Source organism: Peromyscus eremicus, chromosome X (assembly GCF_949786415.1).
Source record: "Peromyscus eremicus chromosome X, PerEre_H2_v1, whole genome shotgun sequence".
NCBI classification, from domain to species: Eukaryota; Metazoa; Chordata; class Mammalia; order Rodentia; family Cricetidae; genus Peromyscus; species Peromyscus eremicus.
The window spans coordinates 67,836,691-67,853,288 of NC_081439.1; the positions used below are offsets into that span (position 1 = coordinate 67,836,691).

General features: G+C 38.3%; 1 protein-coding gene across 1 annotated transcript in view; it reads left to right on the forward strand.

The window, feature by feature from the left end:
* Klhl4 (kelch like family member 4) overlaps positions 1 to 1,516 on the forward strand; it is a 70,180-nt gene extending 68,664 nt beyond the window's left edge. Inside the window, exon 11 of the mRNA XM_059250153.1 lies at positions 114 to 1,516. Within this exon, the coding sequence (XP_059106136.1) occupies positions 114 to 173 (60 nt within the window). The 3' untranslated portion in view covers positions 174 to 1,516. The remainder of the gene's footprint in view (positions 1 to 113) is intronic.
* The last annotated feature ends 15,082 nt before the right edge of the window (positions 1,517 to 16,598 follow it).

Here is a 16,598-nt window from a genome sequence, read left to right on the forward strand (position 1 = left end):
AGGACCAGGCAAAAGTTGGGCCCAAACATGTAAAGACTCTCTGAAGGTCAACAATCTCGGTTATGCTAAAGACAGTGTTTCTTTTCTTTTTCTCTTTTTTATTTGTGTTTTAGGAAGTCCCTGTCAACATTGGACGAGCTGGGGCATGTGTTGTGGTTGTGAAGCTACATTGAAGCTCTCATTGGCTAATGGAATGAAATGGATTTATTTCAAGAAAGAAGAAGAAATATGGTCTTTTATGAAGTTGATAACAAATTCAAATTCTGTTCTGTCATTCTCATGTATAGTTGAAATTGTTAACATTCATAAGTCTGAAAAATGTGGATTACATGTTAGTGTTGAGTGTTATGTGCTATCTCAGATTATAATCTAATGAGAAATCCAATAGGTTATGTTTAGCCTTATTACCATAAAATGTTAAAGTACCTAACAAAAATTTGGCAGTGGGCAGTATTTGAAGGTGATGAATGCATTAACAATTTTCATGTAAGGATCTAAGAAGTAAAAACATTTCCTATTAAAGGTACTATACTGTCTGAAATAACTTAATATAAAATAATGACAGAAGCCTTGAAGCATCAAGTCTGGTATCAAACAATAGCTCACCTAGATAATAATACCTCACATTTGCCAAGAAGAAGGGGTTTTCTGTGTCAAAGATGAAATAGACTATTCATTGATATAATTTGCTATACTAATCACACTATGTCAAACTTTTCACAGGCTATTATACTCAGCTAACTATCTGCCAAAATATGTGTATAGATTTTCTATTCCATGCCGTGGTATGTTAGTAGATTCATTTGCAGTAAAATATCATAATGTCGCCTATACAATCTATATTCTGTAACAGTGAATATCATATTGATACAAACTGTGCCTGAGCTTCAGAATGTGAGGGCCTCACTTGTACAGAAATTAATTCTCTTTTCAAGCATTTAATGTGTTCTCTATAAACACCTTCCATTAAGTTAAAAGTTGATCTAAACAATTCTAAAGATTATAGTTGAGAATATGATGCATAGTGTTAACACTTGGGAACACCAAAATGTCTAATACGTAGAGTCAATTCTATAACTTCTCTTTACCTATCAATACCTGATTTTCTTTCAATTTCATAACCATGTTTACCTAGTAGTAAATGGTAAGGACACGTGTACTACAAATCTACGCTTTTGAAAGTAAAAAATAAAAAGACTCTCTGAGTAGTATTTTAGCTTTTAACTGTATTTTCATTTATTCTACCTAATGATTAAACAATATGGGGAAATATTAAAAACTCATGTTTATGACTTTAACTTTTCAAGTAAGTGTTCCATTTTAGAATTTCTATAGTATCTTCTCTTAAATGAACTTTGTATTGTAGAATATCAAAGCAACCATCAAAATCCAGAGAGATACTTATAAAATGTACTACTCCTCCTACCTATTAATTCTTTTTAAATCACAGCCTAAGTTGCACAAAGGTATTTGTACTTTGACAAATTGAATTTAAATAAAATCTTTCCCCTCTGGTTTTAAAGACTGTGCTTTTAGAATACGCCGAGTGCATGTTGAATGATCCCTCTGAGGCAGTAGTTCCTCGATAGCTAAAATATTTGCATATTAATATACAGTTCCCCTCCTTTGTTTCTTATTTTGTCTCTAATTCTCAACAGAGAGCGACAGAAGTTTCTACGTCTAGAGGTGAGACAGAGAGGCTATCATACACAAATAAAACACATAAGACCTTGCTGGATTTTACTGTTTACTATTAGCATATTTTAATTATCCATAATAATGAGTTGCCTTGTGACATTTCCTACATTTACATAATGCATGTTGATAATATTCATCCTTGAGCTACCATCTCCTTTCTTCTTTCACTGATACTAATCTCCTCTCTCTCCTTAGCTAGGTCTTCCTTTCATGACTTTTGTATTTGCCTTTTATAACTCATTGTGACCAAATGAAGCCGGGCAGTGGTGGCGCACGGCTTTAATCCCAGCACTCAGGAGGCAGAGGCAGGCAGATCTTTGTGAGTTCGAGGCCAGCCTAGTCTACAGAGTGAGATCCAGGAAAGGTGCAAAGCTACACAGAGAAACTCTGTCTCGAAAAACCAAAAAAAAAAAAAAAACCAAAACAAACAAACAAACAAATAAACAAACAAAAAATGAGTTCCATTAGTGTTGTTTATAGTAGCATGGGTGAGAGGTTGGTTAGATGTTTAAAATTAACATTTTTTTTTATCAAATCAATGTGAAAGTACAAATATTTCAGCCTTTAACCCCATATTGCAGTTTAAGGCACCCACTTAAGTAAGGTTGTGAACAATTTGGTAAACTACATGTTAAATGGCCTGTTGTTTAGCACAGATTGTCAACATTACTGTAATGATTACATGGTATCAACAAACTGTGCCCATACTAATGCCTAATCAAACAAACAGACAAAGAATATCATGTGTTTTTTTTTCCAGCTTGCTATTTTTCTGTTTAAATGCTTATTGACTTCAAGGAGAAATGCACATGACACCTAGGGCTACCATTTCACAGCTGCATTTGGAAATTATGCTTGGCCACTCTATCCTAGAATGAACTCAAATTGAAATCCAAAAATCTGATCAGATGTGACCAATATGTATAGAGACCTACAGTGGCCTAGAACACAAAAAAAACATAGCTCTCTTTGTCTCAGTGAAACATAGCTGGGAAATGGAGTGAAGGCAGTTCCTTCTTTCCAGGTATTCATGGAGATCATCTATCAGTATAATTTAGGCAGACTTAGGTAGAGACATGTCTTAGTTACTGTTCCATTGCTGTGAAGAGACACCATGATCAAGGTAATTTGTAAAAAAGAGTGTATTTAATTTGGTGTTTGCTTACAGTCTCAGAGGGTTAGTCCATTTTTGTCATGAGGAGGGAACAGCCAGACATGGTGCTGGAGAAGTAGCTAAGAGGTTTTTATCCTGATCCACAGGCAGCAGGCAGAGATGGGGAGAGGGAGAGGGAGAGGGAGAAAGAGAGAGACTGGGCCTGGCATGGGCTTTTGAAACCTCAAAGGCCACTTCCAATGACACAGCCGCTCCAATAAAGACATAACTACTCCAACAAGGCCACACCTCCTAATTTTTTCCAAACTGTTCACCAACTGGAGATTAAATATACACATATATGAGCCTTTGGGGATCATTCTCATCCAAACCACTACAGGAAATGTTTTATAATTTAATAGATTCTTTCAACAAGTGTATGAATGCATACATTTAAACACTACAATTTGTAGACACAAATATTGCTTCTTGATACAAATACACACACATATAGATAGATAGGTAGATAAATAGATCGATAGATAGCTATATTATTACATTATAATGGGTGACTGTGGGGAATTTACTAATCAACCCTACAGTTCCCCAGAATTTTTTTGAGTGAGAACAGCAGGAAATACTAGATAGAAGGATTTAGAATGTGGAGATAAACAGATAGAAAATACAGGATAGCCTCAAGAGGGCCTGGAACCTATTCCAATGGGTCCTGATTGTATCTGCCCTAACGTATTTATAGAGATGCCAAGGGGGTGGAGCAAAAGACCTCCCCCCAGTACAGCCAAGTGCAGACCATCTCAGACACCTGCACTCAGGCCTGTGGTCCTAATCATCCTCTCTACACAGACCTGTTGGGTAAAGCCACAAGGAACCTGAAAACGGGCTCCCACAGGTGACAATTCCACCATAACACAGGTTAGGAAATACAAAATCCAGGGCCAGAAATGGGTTACCTCTTTTGGAATTGTTTGCCTGTGGGATCCTATAGACCTTACCCCAGAATAGACAATAAGATTTTATTGCTGATGGTATCACATATATGAGTCATAAAATTTAGAGAAATCAATCTGGTACTGACCTAGAAGCTTCATTTCTACTCTCTAGCATTCAGATTGCTGAAAGGTTCTATGCAAGTTACCAGAAGAGAAAAGCATCTGCTGTCTTACCCAGCTGTGAACCCTGCAGGATATCATAATGACTTGCATAGCAAGATAAACCCATTGGTGAAATAGTGGCACAAATGTTACAGGGAATAAGCAAACACTTTCTGATTGGATTACTGCCCAATCCACAAGATGGACCCCATACCTTGCACTGATAATGCGACCAAAAACCTCTAGCTAGAAAATTTTAGGCTCTATGAGAGAACTTACTATTATTATGCTGCTAAATGGACTCCTAATGACTTCCGACTTTAACTACAGACTGGTATATCTCTCAATCCTCATAGAGAAGCTTCTTTTTGCAAGAGATACTGATATGCAGTAAGACCTGTAACGTATCCAAATGGGGAAAATTAGAAACTGTTGAATGCTTAGCCATAGATAGTAAATTTACATCCTACACCATCCTCCCAAGTCTCAAGACTCTTGGAAGAGGAGACAGATATGCAAGAGCCAGAGGTGGTGGATGACTGCAATTAAATGGTGTTTTCTGAACCAATAAGAGAGTTACATGTAGCTAGAGTTTTCCTGCCTGGCCCACAGTCAGGACAAATCTCTCTCACCCGCCAGTCCCACAGCCTCTCAGACCCGACCAAGTAAACACAGAGACTTATATTGGTTACAAACTGTATGGCCGTGGCAGGCTTCTTGCTAACTGTTCTTACAGCTTAAATTAATCCATTTCCATTAATCTATACCTTGCCACATGGCTCGTGGCTTACTGGCATCTTCACATGCTGTTTGTCATGTGGCGGCTGGCAGTGTCTCTCTGACTCAGCCTTCCACTTCCTAGCTTTATTCTCTTCCTTGTCCCGCCTACACTTCTTGCCTAGCCAATGGCCAATTTAGTGTTTTATTTATTGACTAATTAGCAACACATTTGCCATACAGAACATCCCACAGCACTTCCCCCCCCCTTTTTTTTCAAAAAGGAAGGTTTTAACCTTAACAAAGTAAAATTACATATAATTTGGGAATTTGGGCATAGCTTCTCTTACTACTTCCTGCTGGAGGGGGGCACTGTATCTTATGGGGACACAAAGAAAATTTTAGGATTATGGAATAGTCCATGAGGGTTTATCGTCTGAGCCTTGAAACGGTTCTGGATTGTGGATCATCTAGGCCATGGTGTCATTGGACATCTTTCAGGGGGTCTTGGCTGGTCAAACCTGATGTATCTTAATCTGGAACAAATCCATAGCCTCTTGCTTTCTGTAGAAACAAAAGCAGAGACTCTTTTCCAAAGCAACATATCCTTATATCCAAATTTTGAAGTCAAGATACCTTTAAAATATACATTTTGGCATAACTCAACAGCTTTTACAGTCAAATATTTTTTGTCAGTTATGAATATCAAAGAGAACATAATCCAGATTCTCTGTGTGGTAGCCATCTTTACGTGGCTTATTTTTTATATTACCTTGAGCCTATTGCTTAAAACTGCACCATTCTAAGACTGAAATGGAACTGTGGCTGCTGACTCTGCCTACCTCAGCTTCCCAACATGGCAGTGATATGTTTACCACCAGCTCTGGGAGCTTTCGTGGGTCTATGTGTCTATCAAAGCAGCATGTAGCCCAGAAACCTCTTTTTTTGTTTTGTACTAGCAAAGGCTAAATCCACCACACAGCTTAATGTGCCACTTGCAGAGGCCTCATTCCCGCCAGACTGCAGGTCGAGCATGCACATCAGGAACCTGCCATAGTAGCTCAAACACACAGGCTGCTGCTAGCTTGAAAGAGACAACTAGGAGCTGTTTTTAGCTCTGTTTCAGAATCTTTTTACTCAGGTTTTAGGTGGAAACTCTTGCCAACACATTGGGCGCCATTTGTAGCTAGAGTTTTCCTGCCTGGCCCACAGTCTCTCTCACCTGCCAGTCCCACAGCCTCTCAGACCCGACCAAGTAAACACAGAGACTTATATTGGTTACAAACTGTATGGCCGTGGCAGGCTTCTTGCTAACTGTTCTTACAGCTTAAATTAATCCATTTCCATTAATCTATACCTTGCCACATGGCTCGTGGCTTACCGGCATCTTCACAAGCTGTTTCTCATCGTGGCAGCTGGCAGTGTCTCTCTGACTCAGCCTTCCACTTCCCAGTTTTATTCTCTTCCTTGTCCCGCCTACACTTCTTGCCTAGCCAATGGCCAATCAGTGTTTTATTTATTGACTAATTAGCAACACATTTGCCATACAGAACATCCCATAGCAGTTACACATATGATCTCCCAGTGTTTGTGACAGCATGCTCAAGAACTTTACAAGCTCAAGTCAACAAAATCTGATCATGGAGGGCAAAAGTGGAGACAAAGTCCCTAGCCAAGGAAAATTGGCCATTGATACTTCTGAAATAAGGAGAGTCAGTTTTCTTTAGGGGTGTGACTCCTGGTAGATTTATGGCACTATAGGAGGTAGCCCCAATCCTAGTACAGTGCATTCTATTCACTAGGTTTGGAAGAAACAAAAAGAATATGAATTTGTGTAGGTAGAGAGGTGTGGGTGGATCTGGGAAGAGTTATATGGCCTATGGTTAGTCACAAAACAAGAGGAATATTATGAATGTGTGGGAGAAATTTGTGGGGGAGGAGATTCACTCACAGGAGTGGTAGGGAGGTAGAGGTGGGAGTCATGAATGTGCATTACACACAGGCAAAACTATCTGAAAGCAAGTTTAATTGATAGAAAATATTTAAAAGGTTTCTATAGTCAGGAAGAATTACCTTGAACTACAGTGGAGTGTAGTAGCACTTTTTAGCCAGCAGGTGGCGTTGGTACAGCTCCAAAGCAGGGCCTGCTGGTGATCTTGGCTGACTGCAGCTCGCTGGAGTCAAGACGGTGGGAGCTGGAGCTGGCGCCAGCACTCAGGAAGCGGGGGAGTGCCTCTTTCGCTGGTCTCGGGGCTAAGCTAGGGAACTGAGACCGGACTAGCTGCTCCCTTTTTTGGGAATGGAACCATGTAGGTGTTCCCTGGTTATATGGAACTTTGCAGGCGGGTTTAGGTACCTACTAGCTGGGGAGGAGGCTGAGGGTGGGAGCCACCCAAGCCTTTGGAATTTGCCCCACGTGAGCGCCAGATATTGTTGAAATTATTAAGACCACTCCAGGTAGTTAAAAGGATATTTATTTAATGGCATAACTTACAAATTAAGGGATAGGTAGGTCGCGGGGTCTGGGGAAGGTGTATCGCAGTCCAGCGGTGTTCTCTGGAGCTCTGCTTGGCCCACCTCCACCGTTCAGGGTCCTGGACCAGAGAGAGTGCTGGTCCATCCAGATCTCGGGTCTCCAGGTGCCTCCCTTGGCCCTGCTTGTAGGCGTGACAGTTGCCGAAGTCTCAATGGGGGTTGGAACTTCCAGATCAAAGCTGGAATGGCTACCCACTACAGTGGAGGGTACTGAAGTGAGACTAGTCTTACTTTAAAATAAGCCTGAAATAAGAAAATCAGATGGAGATCTTTGGAAGCCATACCTTCACAAATCTTCACAATTCCATTTGTCTTAGTTCTTCTAATTCTACACTAACAAATGTGGTTCAGAAAGTCTATCTGATCCTATATGACACTTCTGGCCAGCCCAATGCACACTAATTTGCTTGACTGAGCAAATGTCAAAGTCAGCGAGAAACAGATAATTCTTTTCTTCTAATCACAAGATGGCTCATAGTTTTATTCATTGTAGTATGTCCAAAGCATGTCACAGTTTCTAGTATAAAAATGGTTTTCAATAAACAACTATTCAACTCAATAAATAAATACATCTTGTAATTGTATCAAAGGCCTTGTATTTTATGAAGATTGGATCCAATTAATAGCACTGGAAGAATATGAAGATAGAAGTGTCACATCCTATAATACACATCCAAATTAAAAATGGAGAAATGGATGTGAGCAGTGTAAGGGTTTTGGAATGTAGAAGAATGTAAAATTTTGCCTTCTGGATATGATTTGCAATCATGAACACACAGTAGCTCTGGTTTATTGCACAAGAATACACAAAGATAGGAAAGGTATTAGTTGGGAAGTAGAAGAGAATCAGCAGAAGTAGGTGTAGATGGATTTCTAAACAGTCTTATTAAATAAGAAACACAAATACAGAGGTAATAGCTGAAGAGATCAGAGCAAATAGCCAAGACTAGCCTTAGCTTACCACCAGCAGTAGCTTCCACACAGAAAGAGTTTCTTCCTGTCTGACCTGTGCTTTTATTGCCTTTCTGTTCTGCCTTTTCATTGGCTCTAAGCCCAGCCACATGACTTCCTCATCACTGTCTGTCTACACAGACCTCCAGGTCTCTATGGTTGGTATTGAGATTAAAGGCTCATGTCATCAGGCTTGGCTGTGTCCTTGACCACACAGAGACTTTGCCTGCCATGTGATCAGATTAAGAGCATGGGCTACTACCACCTGACTTGTTTTAATGGTTTCCTGACCTCTAATCTCCAGGCAAACTTTATTTATTAACATACAAATAAAATATCACATTTCAGCACAAATAAAGTATCATCACATTTCCCCTTTTATTCTAATAAAAAGAAAAAAGTTACAACTAATATAAGAAAAACTATATACAATAAGTATAATACCTATATACAATATATACAAGCAATAGATACCTCAACAATGTCTAATCCATTTACATTTGACAAACTTAGAGAAAATATTACATTGTCTATCCTATTTTGGTAAGTCCAAAATGTACCTGATTCACTTTTTATCCTAACTTGTATTACTAACAGAGAACTATCTTATAATGTATTTTAAATTTATACACTTACACCTCTTTAGTGAGTTTCTTTTTTGAAAATTTTAACAAAGAAAACTATAACTATAACTAATCTTTAAATAACGATAACAATAACTATCTAATCTTCAACTCCCTCAGAGACTCAAGAAGGAAATAATATTACCTAGTAAAACAGGAAGTGTAAGCAAGTGGCCTTCAAAAAAATGTGAGTTGACAGAAACAGCCAGCTGCCTGGACAGTCACCTGAGGTTTCTCCACAACGTTGGGGCATCATCTTCAGCCTATAGGCATAGCGTATCTGACAGACTCATTTGTGAAGTAGGATGTACACAAGGTCAACAGTTCAACCTCACATTGGGTGAGAGTAGTCCATGTACCAGATAAACCTGAATTCTACCAGTATCCTGTCATGATTTAAGATTTTAAATTCTGGAAATTGTTGGTGTTTTTGAAATTTAGCTGTCCATTCTTCTTAGCTTGTGGGTGGCTTCATCTTGGTATCCTGTTCTTTTCTGCATCCCATTCTTCTTATAGCCACGACTAGCCTTAGCTTACCCCCAACAGTAGCTTCCACAGAGAGAGAGTTTCTTCCTGTCTGACCTGTGCTTTTATTGCCTTTCTGTTCTGCCTTCTCATTGGCTCTAAGCCCAGCCACATGACTTCCTTGTCACTGCCTGTCTATGCAAACCTCCAGGTCTCTATGATTGGTATTGGGATTAAAGACTGTGTCACAATGGTGGCTGTGTCCTTGACCACACAGAGACTCTGCCTGCCATTTGATCACATTAAGGGCATGGGCTACCACCACCGGACTTCTGTTAATGGCTTCCTGACCTCTGATCTCCAGGCAAACTATTTATTAACATACAAGTAAAATATCACATTTCAGCACAAATAAAACCACAAGTAGGTGGGGTATAAAAAGGGGCTTAGTTGTGAATATGATCACAGTATATTTTAAACATGTATAAAGTTGTGAAAACAGGAAAGGAAAAACATACTTGAGAAGACAAACTGAAATGGCATATTGACCAGATTTGAAGAACTGTCTCTGAATTTGTTTTACCTCTTTGAACCCTGAAGGTTCCAAGAAGTTTAACTTATAAATATAATTCGAGGAATGAATTTATTTTGCATATCTAAATATAGAGTGCCTGAATGAGTTAAAAATTCAGCTTAATATTACATCAAAAGCAATTTAATTTCAAACTAAAATTGAATTTTTTTTTTTTTTTTTTTTGTTTTTCGAGACAGGGTTTCTCTGTGTAGCTTTGCCCCTTTTCCTGGAACTCACTTGGTAGCTCAGGCTGGCCTCGAACTCACAGAGATCCGCCTGGCTCTGCCTCCCGAGTGCTGGGATTAAAGGCGTGCGCCACCACCGCCCGGCAAAATTTAAATTTTTAGTGACCCCTGATATCAAATATCAGGTCTTTTGAAGATATTTTAATAAAATTAAAATTAAAATCTGAAACACAAAAAATACAGTAATATAAGATGAAAAATAAAAATATTAGATGCATAGCTAAGCTCTGGAAAAGTAAAATCAAACCACTTGGAACATGAAGAAATGTACATTCACATAGTATTAGCGTTAATCTTGCAGTTAACGAACTCAGTCACACATTCTGAGCACATGGGTTCTTAGTGCCAGTGCACATTTAGGTCATAAAATCTGGAGAGAGTTGCTAGATGAATAAAGTATGTTTTCAGAAAGGGAAATATTAAATATTAAAAGTGAAAATTCAATAAAAACGTGAATTAATAAATGAGGTAGAGCTAAGTAAGAGACCTAAGTACATTCCCCAGACTATAGCACTGAAGATTAAAATTGTAAATATAAAAATGTTCAGACAGCAAATAAGATGCCTCCATGAGTAAAAGAATGTATAATCAAATTTGATGGCATAATTTAAATCTTTGAGACCTATATGGTATAATTAGAGAACTAACTCTTTCCAGTTGTCTTCTAACTTTTACATGCATACAAGAGCATTCAACACAATAAAAAATAATGTAATTTTAAAATATTTTGATGAATAGAAGATCTAACTAAAATAATTTATTTTATGTATAACACCAAACATATAATCCGTGAAATAAAAGTTGTATTTCATTGGATTAAAAAATACTTCTCTGTAGAAGATATTATAAAGAGAATGAAAACAAAAGCTACAGGGTGGAAGTAAATATTTTCAAAAAATATCTGGAAAAGATAACTATCTAAAATATACAAATAACCCTTAAAATCAACAATGATAAAAATAATTGTTTTTCTTAGCTTGTGAATACCATAAACAGAGTGGTTTATCAAAATAAGATATTTATTTGTTATACTAATTGATAATAAAATGGCTTGGTTAGGGGGCCAGCATGATATAATTTTGGTGAGGGCTCCTTTTCTGTTTTAAGACTGCCAATTTCTCCCTAAATCCTAATAAAATGGAAAATAGAGAGAAACATGTTTTTTTTTCAGTTCTTATAAGAACATTCATTCCGTTAAATACAGCTGTATCCTCATGACATCATACTTGTTTTTAAAAGACCTCCCTTCCTAATATCATTACAAATAGGAAATAGGACTTCAATGTGTATTTAGGTAAGAGGTATATGTACTCTACTTACATATTTAAGTCCTGATTCTCTAGGACATATGCCAATGTCACATGTAAAATGGTTATTCAATTAGAACCGCCACAGACATTTAATACTTTGTAGATTCATTTTGAAATTCTGAAGTCTAACATTTTATCTAAGTATTTAAATCAGACATGGGGGAGAATCAAGATATGCTTTATCCTAAGGAAAAAATTCATTTTTCATCAATGAACATGTGTAACCAACCACATTAGTGTGAATATAAATTGTAATACGTTTCCTTTGGTTCAGCTGCTTATACTTAAAAATACTTTCTTTTTTTTTTTAATTTTTATTTTGCAATACAATTCAGTTCTACATATCAGCCACGGATTCCCTTGTTCTCCCCCCTCCCGCCCCCCTCACCTTTCCCCCAGTCCGCCCCCCATTCCCATCTCCTCCAGGGCAAAGCCTTCCCCACAGACTGAGATCAACCTGGTAGACTCAGTCCAGGTAGGTCCAGTCCCCTCCTCCCAGACCGAGCCAAGCGACCCTGCATAGGCCCCAGGTTTCAAACAGCCAACTCATGCAATGAGCATAGGACCTGGTCCCACTGCCTGGATGCCTCCCAAACAGATCAAGCCAATCAACTGTCTCACCCACTCAGAGGGCCTGATCCAGTTGGTGACCCCTCAGCCCTTGGTTCATATTTCATGTGTTTCTGTTCGTTTGGCTATTTGTCTCTGTGCTTTATCCAACCTTGGTCTCAACAATTCTTGCTCATATAAACCCTCCTCATTCTCGCTAATTGGACTCCCAGATGGCTCAGCCGTTAAAGGCTAGGCTCACAACCAAAAATAAAAAATACTTTCTAACTGGAATACCCATGTGCCACATCTGGCTGGGACTGAGGCAGTAGATTATTACTCTCCTTCCTGTCTTCCATTACAATCTCTCCAGTCTCATCCCCAGCCCTGTAGCAGCCTGTTAACAGGTGTTCCTCCTCTTACCCTACCTCCATTTCATGAGGACTCCTGACAAACCTTGATGCTGAACCAGCATTGGTTTTACCTGTGGACCTTCTCAGTCCTTCCTTCTAGCCCATTGCTATTCCTTTGCATCAGCCCCAGATACCTAGAAACCCATCCTAACTGGGACACCCCAGTAGCCACATCCAGCTGGGACTCAGTAGGAAATATTTACTTTTCTTTCTGTCCTCCATTATAATCTCTCCTGTCTAGTAGATGTCATTCCTCCCAACCTACCTTGATTCTTTGGAACCAAAACTTGGTGAGATATCAACTTTTCTCTACCTGTGGACTCTCTTAGCCCTCTTTTCTAGTCCATTCCTATTCATTTGTGTCATCCCTCTATACCTCAAATCACTTTCTACCTGGTACCTTCAATGGCCATGCCAGGTAGATGATTCACACTATACTTCCTATCGTCCATTACAATCTCTCTATCCTCTCCCTCAGCCCTTTAAAAACCAGCTTGCAGTTTCCCCTTGTCCCACCTCCATTCACTGGAGATTCCAACTCTCAGTGCAGACACAGTGTCTTCCTCTCTCTCTTTCATCCCTGTCTCTCCATATTATTCCTTTTTTACTGCAGTCTACATTCAGAAGCTCCTCCTCCCACCACCCTGTCAATACCCAGGGGGACCCTGCCCCTTGATGGGGACAGCATTACCTTAGATCTTTCCTGCAGTCCCTCTTAGCCTTCTCTCCGATAACATTTCCATTCATCTCTGCCACCCACCAACCGGTAGAAGCAATCTGTACCAGGGAACCTATAACAAACCCACTTTCCTAAGATCCAGAGCAGAAAACATAAATCAATGGAACAGCCACCCAACAAAGATAAAACCAGATTCCAACACCTATTATCACCTTAATCACCATAACTCCAGAAGACTAGATACCAATGCAAAAACAGTAACAGCCAAGACAATATGCCTCCATCAGACCAAGTAAACTTATGATAGTTGCCTCTGGGAAACATAATACAGCTGAAGCACAAGACAAGAATCACAAACAGCAATTATAAGTATGTGTGAAGACCTTAAAGAAGGTATGAATAAATCAATCAATGAAATCTGTGAGAACACAATCAATTGAAGAAAATAATAAAATCCATTTATGACATGAGAGTAGAGTTTATCACAAAAATCGAACCACTAAAGAAAATCCAAACTGAAATAAAAGTAGAAATGAAAAATTTAGAAAGTCAAACAAAAATTTCATAGGTACAACACACCAACAGAGTACAAGAAATGGAAGTGAGAACCACACACATTGAAAATGAGATAGATGAAATGTATACTTTAATCAAATAAAATGTTAAATCTAAAATAAAAAAGTCAGGCACAAATATTCCAGAAAACCTGTGACACAATATAAAGATCAAATCTACAATAATACTGTAGAGGAAGAAGAGACCCAAGTCAGTGGAAAGACTGAGGCCAATGGCACAGAAAATATTTTCAACAAAATTAATGAATAAAAATTCCCCAATCTAAGCAAGGAGGTGAGAGTCAAGGTAGAAGAGCTTACAAAACATCAAATAGACTGGACCAAAAAGGAAATTTCCCATGACACATAATAATAATAATGACCCAGAGACCTAGGATAGAACTAAACATGACTGGAGAAAAAAAAATAATGTCACTATAATGATGCCTAACAATATTCTGCTATAATCATAGATTGGTACCTAGATCAATTATCATCATAGAGGCTTCATCTAATAACTGATGGAAACAGATGCAAACACACAGCTGCTATGAAATAAATGCTTTTGTAAACTGTGAAGATGTTTTGCTCTCATTGGTTTAATAAAGAGCCAACTGGCCATTAGCTAGGCAGAAAGACATACTGACACATGGTGGAGCGGAGATAAGGTATATTGGTTAATTTAAGTTGAAAGAGATAATAACAAGGATAAGCTATTGGCTGAGCATTTATAATTAATAACAAGTCTCTGTGTGGTTCTTTGGGGAGCCAGCAGTCCTGACTGAAAACTCTTGCCTATACACAACTAAACATTAGGTGGAGCTCAGGGAATCCTGTGGAAGAGTTGGAAAAAAGATTGTAGGAGCCATAGGGATCAAGGACCCCACAAGAAAAGGGCCCGCATAACCAGGGCTCACAGGGGCTCATAGAGACTGAATCAACAACCAGGGAACCTGCATAGGACTGACGTAGGCCCTCTGCATGTCATGTGTTATAGTTGTGTAGCTTGGTCCCCTTGTGGGACTCCTAACAGTGGGAGCAGGGGCTGTCTCTGACTCTTTTAGTGGCATTTGGGACCCTATTCTTCACACTGCATTGCCTTGCCAAGACTTAATATAAGGGGAGGTATCAAGACTTACTGCAATTTGATATGCCACATTTTGTTGATATCCATGGGAGACCTGTAGTTTCCTGAAGAGAAACAGGAGGAGTGAAATGGGGAATGGGCACAGAAGGGTGAAAGGGGAAGGCATAGGAGGAGAGAATGAAGGCAAAACTGTGGCTGGGATGTTAAATAAATAAATAAATAAATAAATACACTAATAATACAGAACAAAGTAAAAATTATTAGACAATGCAAAGGGGAAAGATCAAGTAACATCTAAAAGCAGACTAATTAGAATGACATCTGACTTCTCAATTGAGACTCTAAAAGCCAGGAGGGCCTGAACAGACATTCTTCAAATTCTAAAAGACTACAGTCTATACTACTATACCCAGCAAAACGATAAATCACAAAATAAGGAGAAAGAAAATCATTCCATAGTAAAAATCAAATTTCTATCTGCAATTTGAGCTTTACCAAAAGTGCTAGAAGGAAAACTTCAGTGAAAAGTGGTTAACCACACCCATGAAAATACAAGAAATATATGATTACAGACCAGTTAATCCAAAGAGGAGGGAAAACTCAGACCATAAGAACAAGATAACAGGAATCAATAAACAGTGCTCACTGACAACTTTAAATATTAACAGTCTCACTTTCCACCTAAAAAGACACAGAAGAACAGACTGGATTAGAAAACAGAGTGCATCATTCTGCTGCTTCCAAGAAACACACCTTAACATAAAAAGGATAGACATCAGCTCAGGGTAAAATGTTGGCAAAAATATTCCAAGAAACAGATGCAAGAAACAAGCTAGTGGAACCATTTTAATATCAGATGAAATAGATTTCAAAATTAATCAGAAGAGATAGAGAAGGACACTACATAATCACCACAGGAAAAATCCACCAAGATGATATTGCAATTTTAAATATTTATGCACCAAACACAATGGCATGCAAATTTGTAAAAGCCACACTAACTGTAGCTTAAATCATATATTGATCCTCACACAGTGATTGTGGGAGACTTCAATACTTCACTCTCTCCAATAAATAGGACATCAGTCAAAATCTAAACAGAGAAATACTGGACTTAAGTAACATCGTAATTCAAATGGACAGATATTTACAGAACTCATTGGCATTTTTTGCAGACTTTTTGTCTCAAACAGCAGTGCTGGGACAAATTTTGTCTTACTGGCCTTTTGCTTATATATTATAGTTTCCAGTTTTGTGCTTTTAATGATTTTTATTTGTGTGTGTGTGTGTGTGTGTGTGTGTGTGTGTGTGTGTGTGTGCTTTTTCTTGGTGTTTTTGTTATTTTTATTTTGGCTTGTTTATCTGTCTGTTGGTTTTCTAAACAGAGAAAGGAAGAAAAGTCCTGGAGATGGGTAGTGGTGGTGGGGATTCTGGGAAGACTTAGAGGAGGGAGAATGGATTCAGAATATAATGTTTGAAAAATTTTTGTATTTATTTATTCATTTTCAAATATACATATATATATATATATACACATATATATGATGGACAGGTATGTGAGAGACAGTCCCTTCCTAAATAGAAGTAGCAAAAATGAGAGAAGTGACAGATTCCAAGTACCAATTATTAAAAAAAAAAAACAAAAAAAACAAGCCGAGTGGTGATGGCACACGCCTTTAATCCCAGCACTCAGGAGGCAGAGCCAGGCAGATCTCTGTGAGTTTGAGGCCAGTTTTGTCAACAGACTGAGACCCAGGACAGGCACCAAAGCTACACAGAGAAACCCTGTCTTGAAAAACAAAACAAAACAAACAAACAAAAAAACTACTTTGGATCTTGAAGTCCAGAGTACAAATATTTCACAACTTATGACAGTATTATTTCTTACTAATTCATCATAAATTGAAAACATTCAAGGTACAAATACATTTAATGCCCCTAACCTACTAAATATCAAAACATTAACACAATGAATAATTGAATATCAACTACT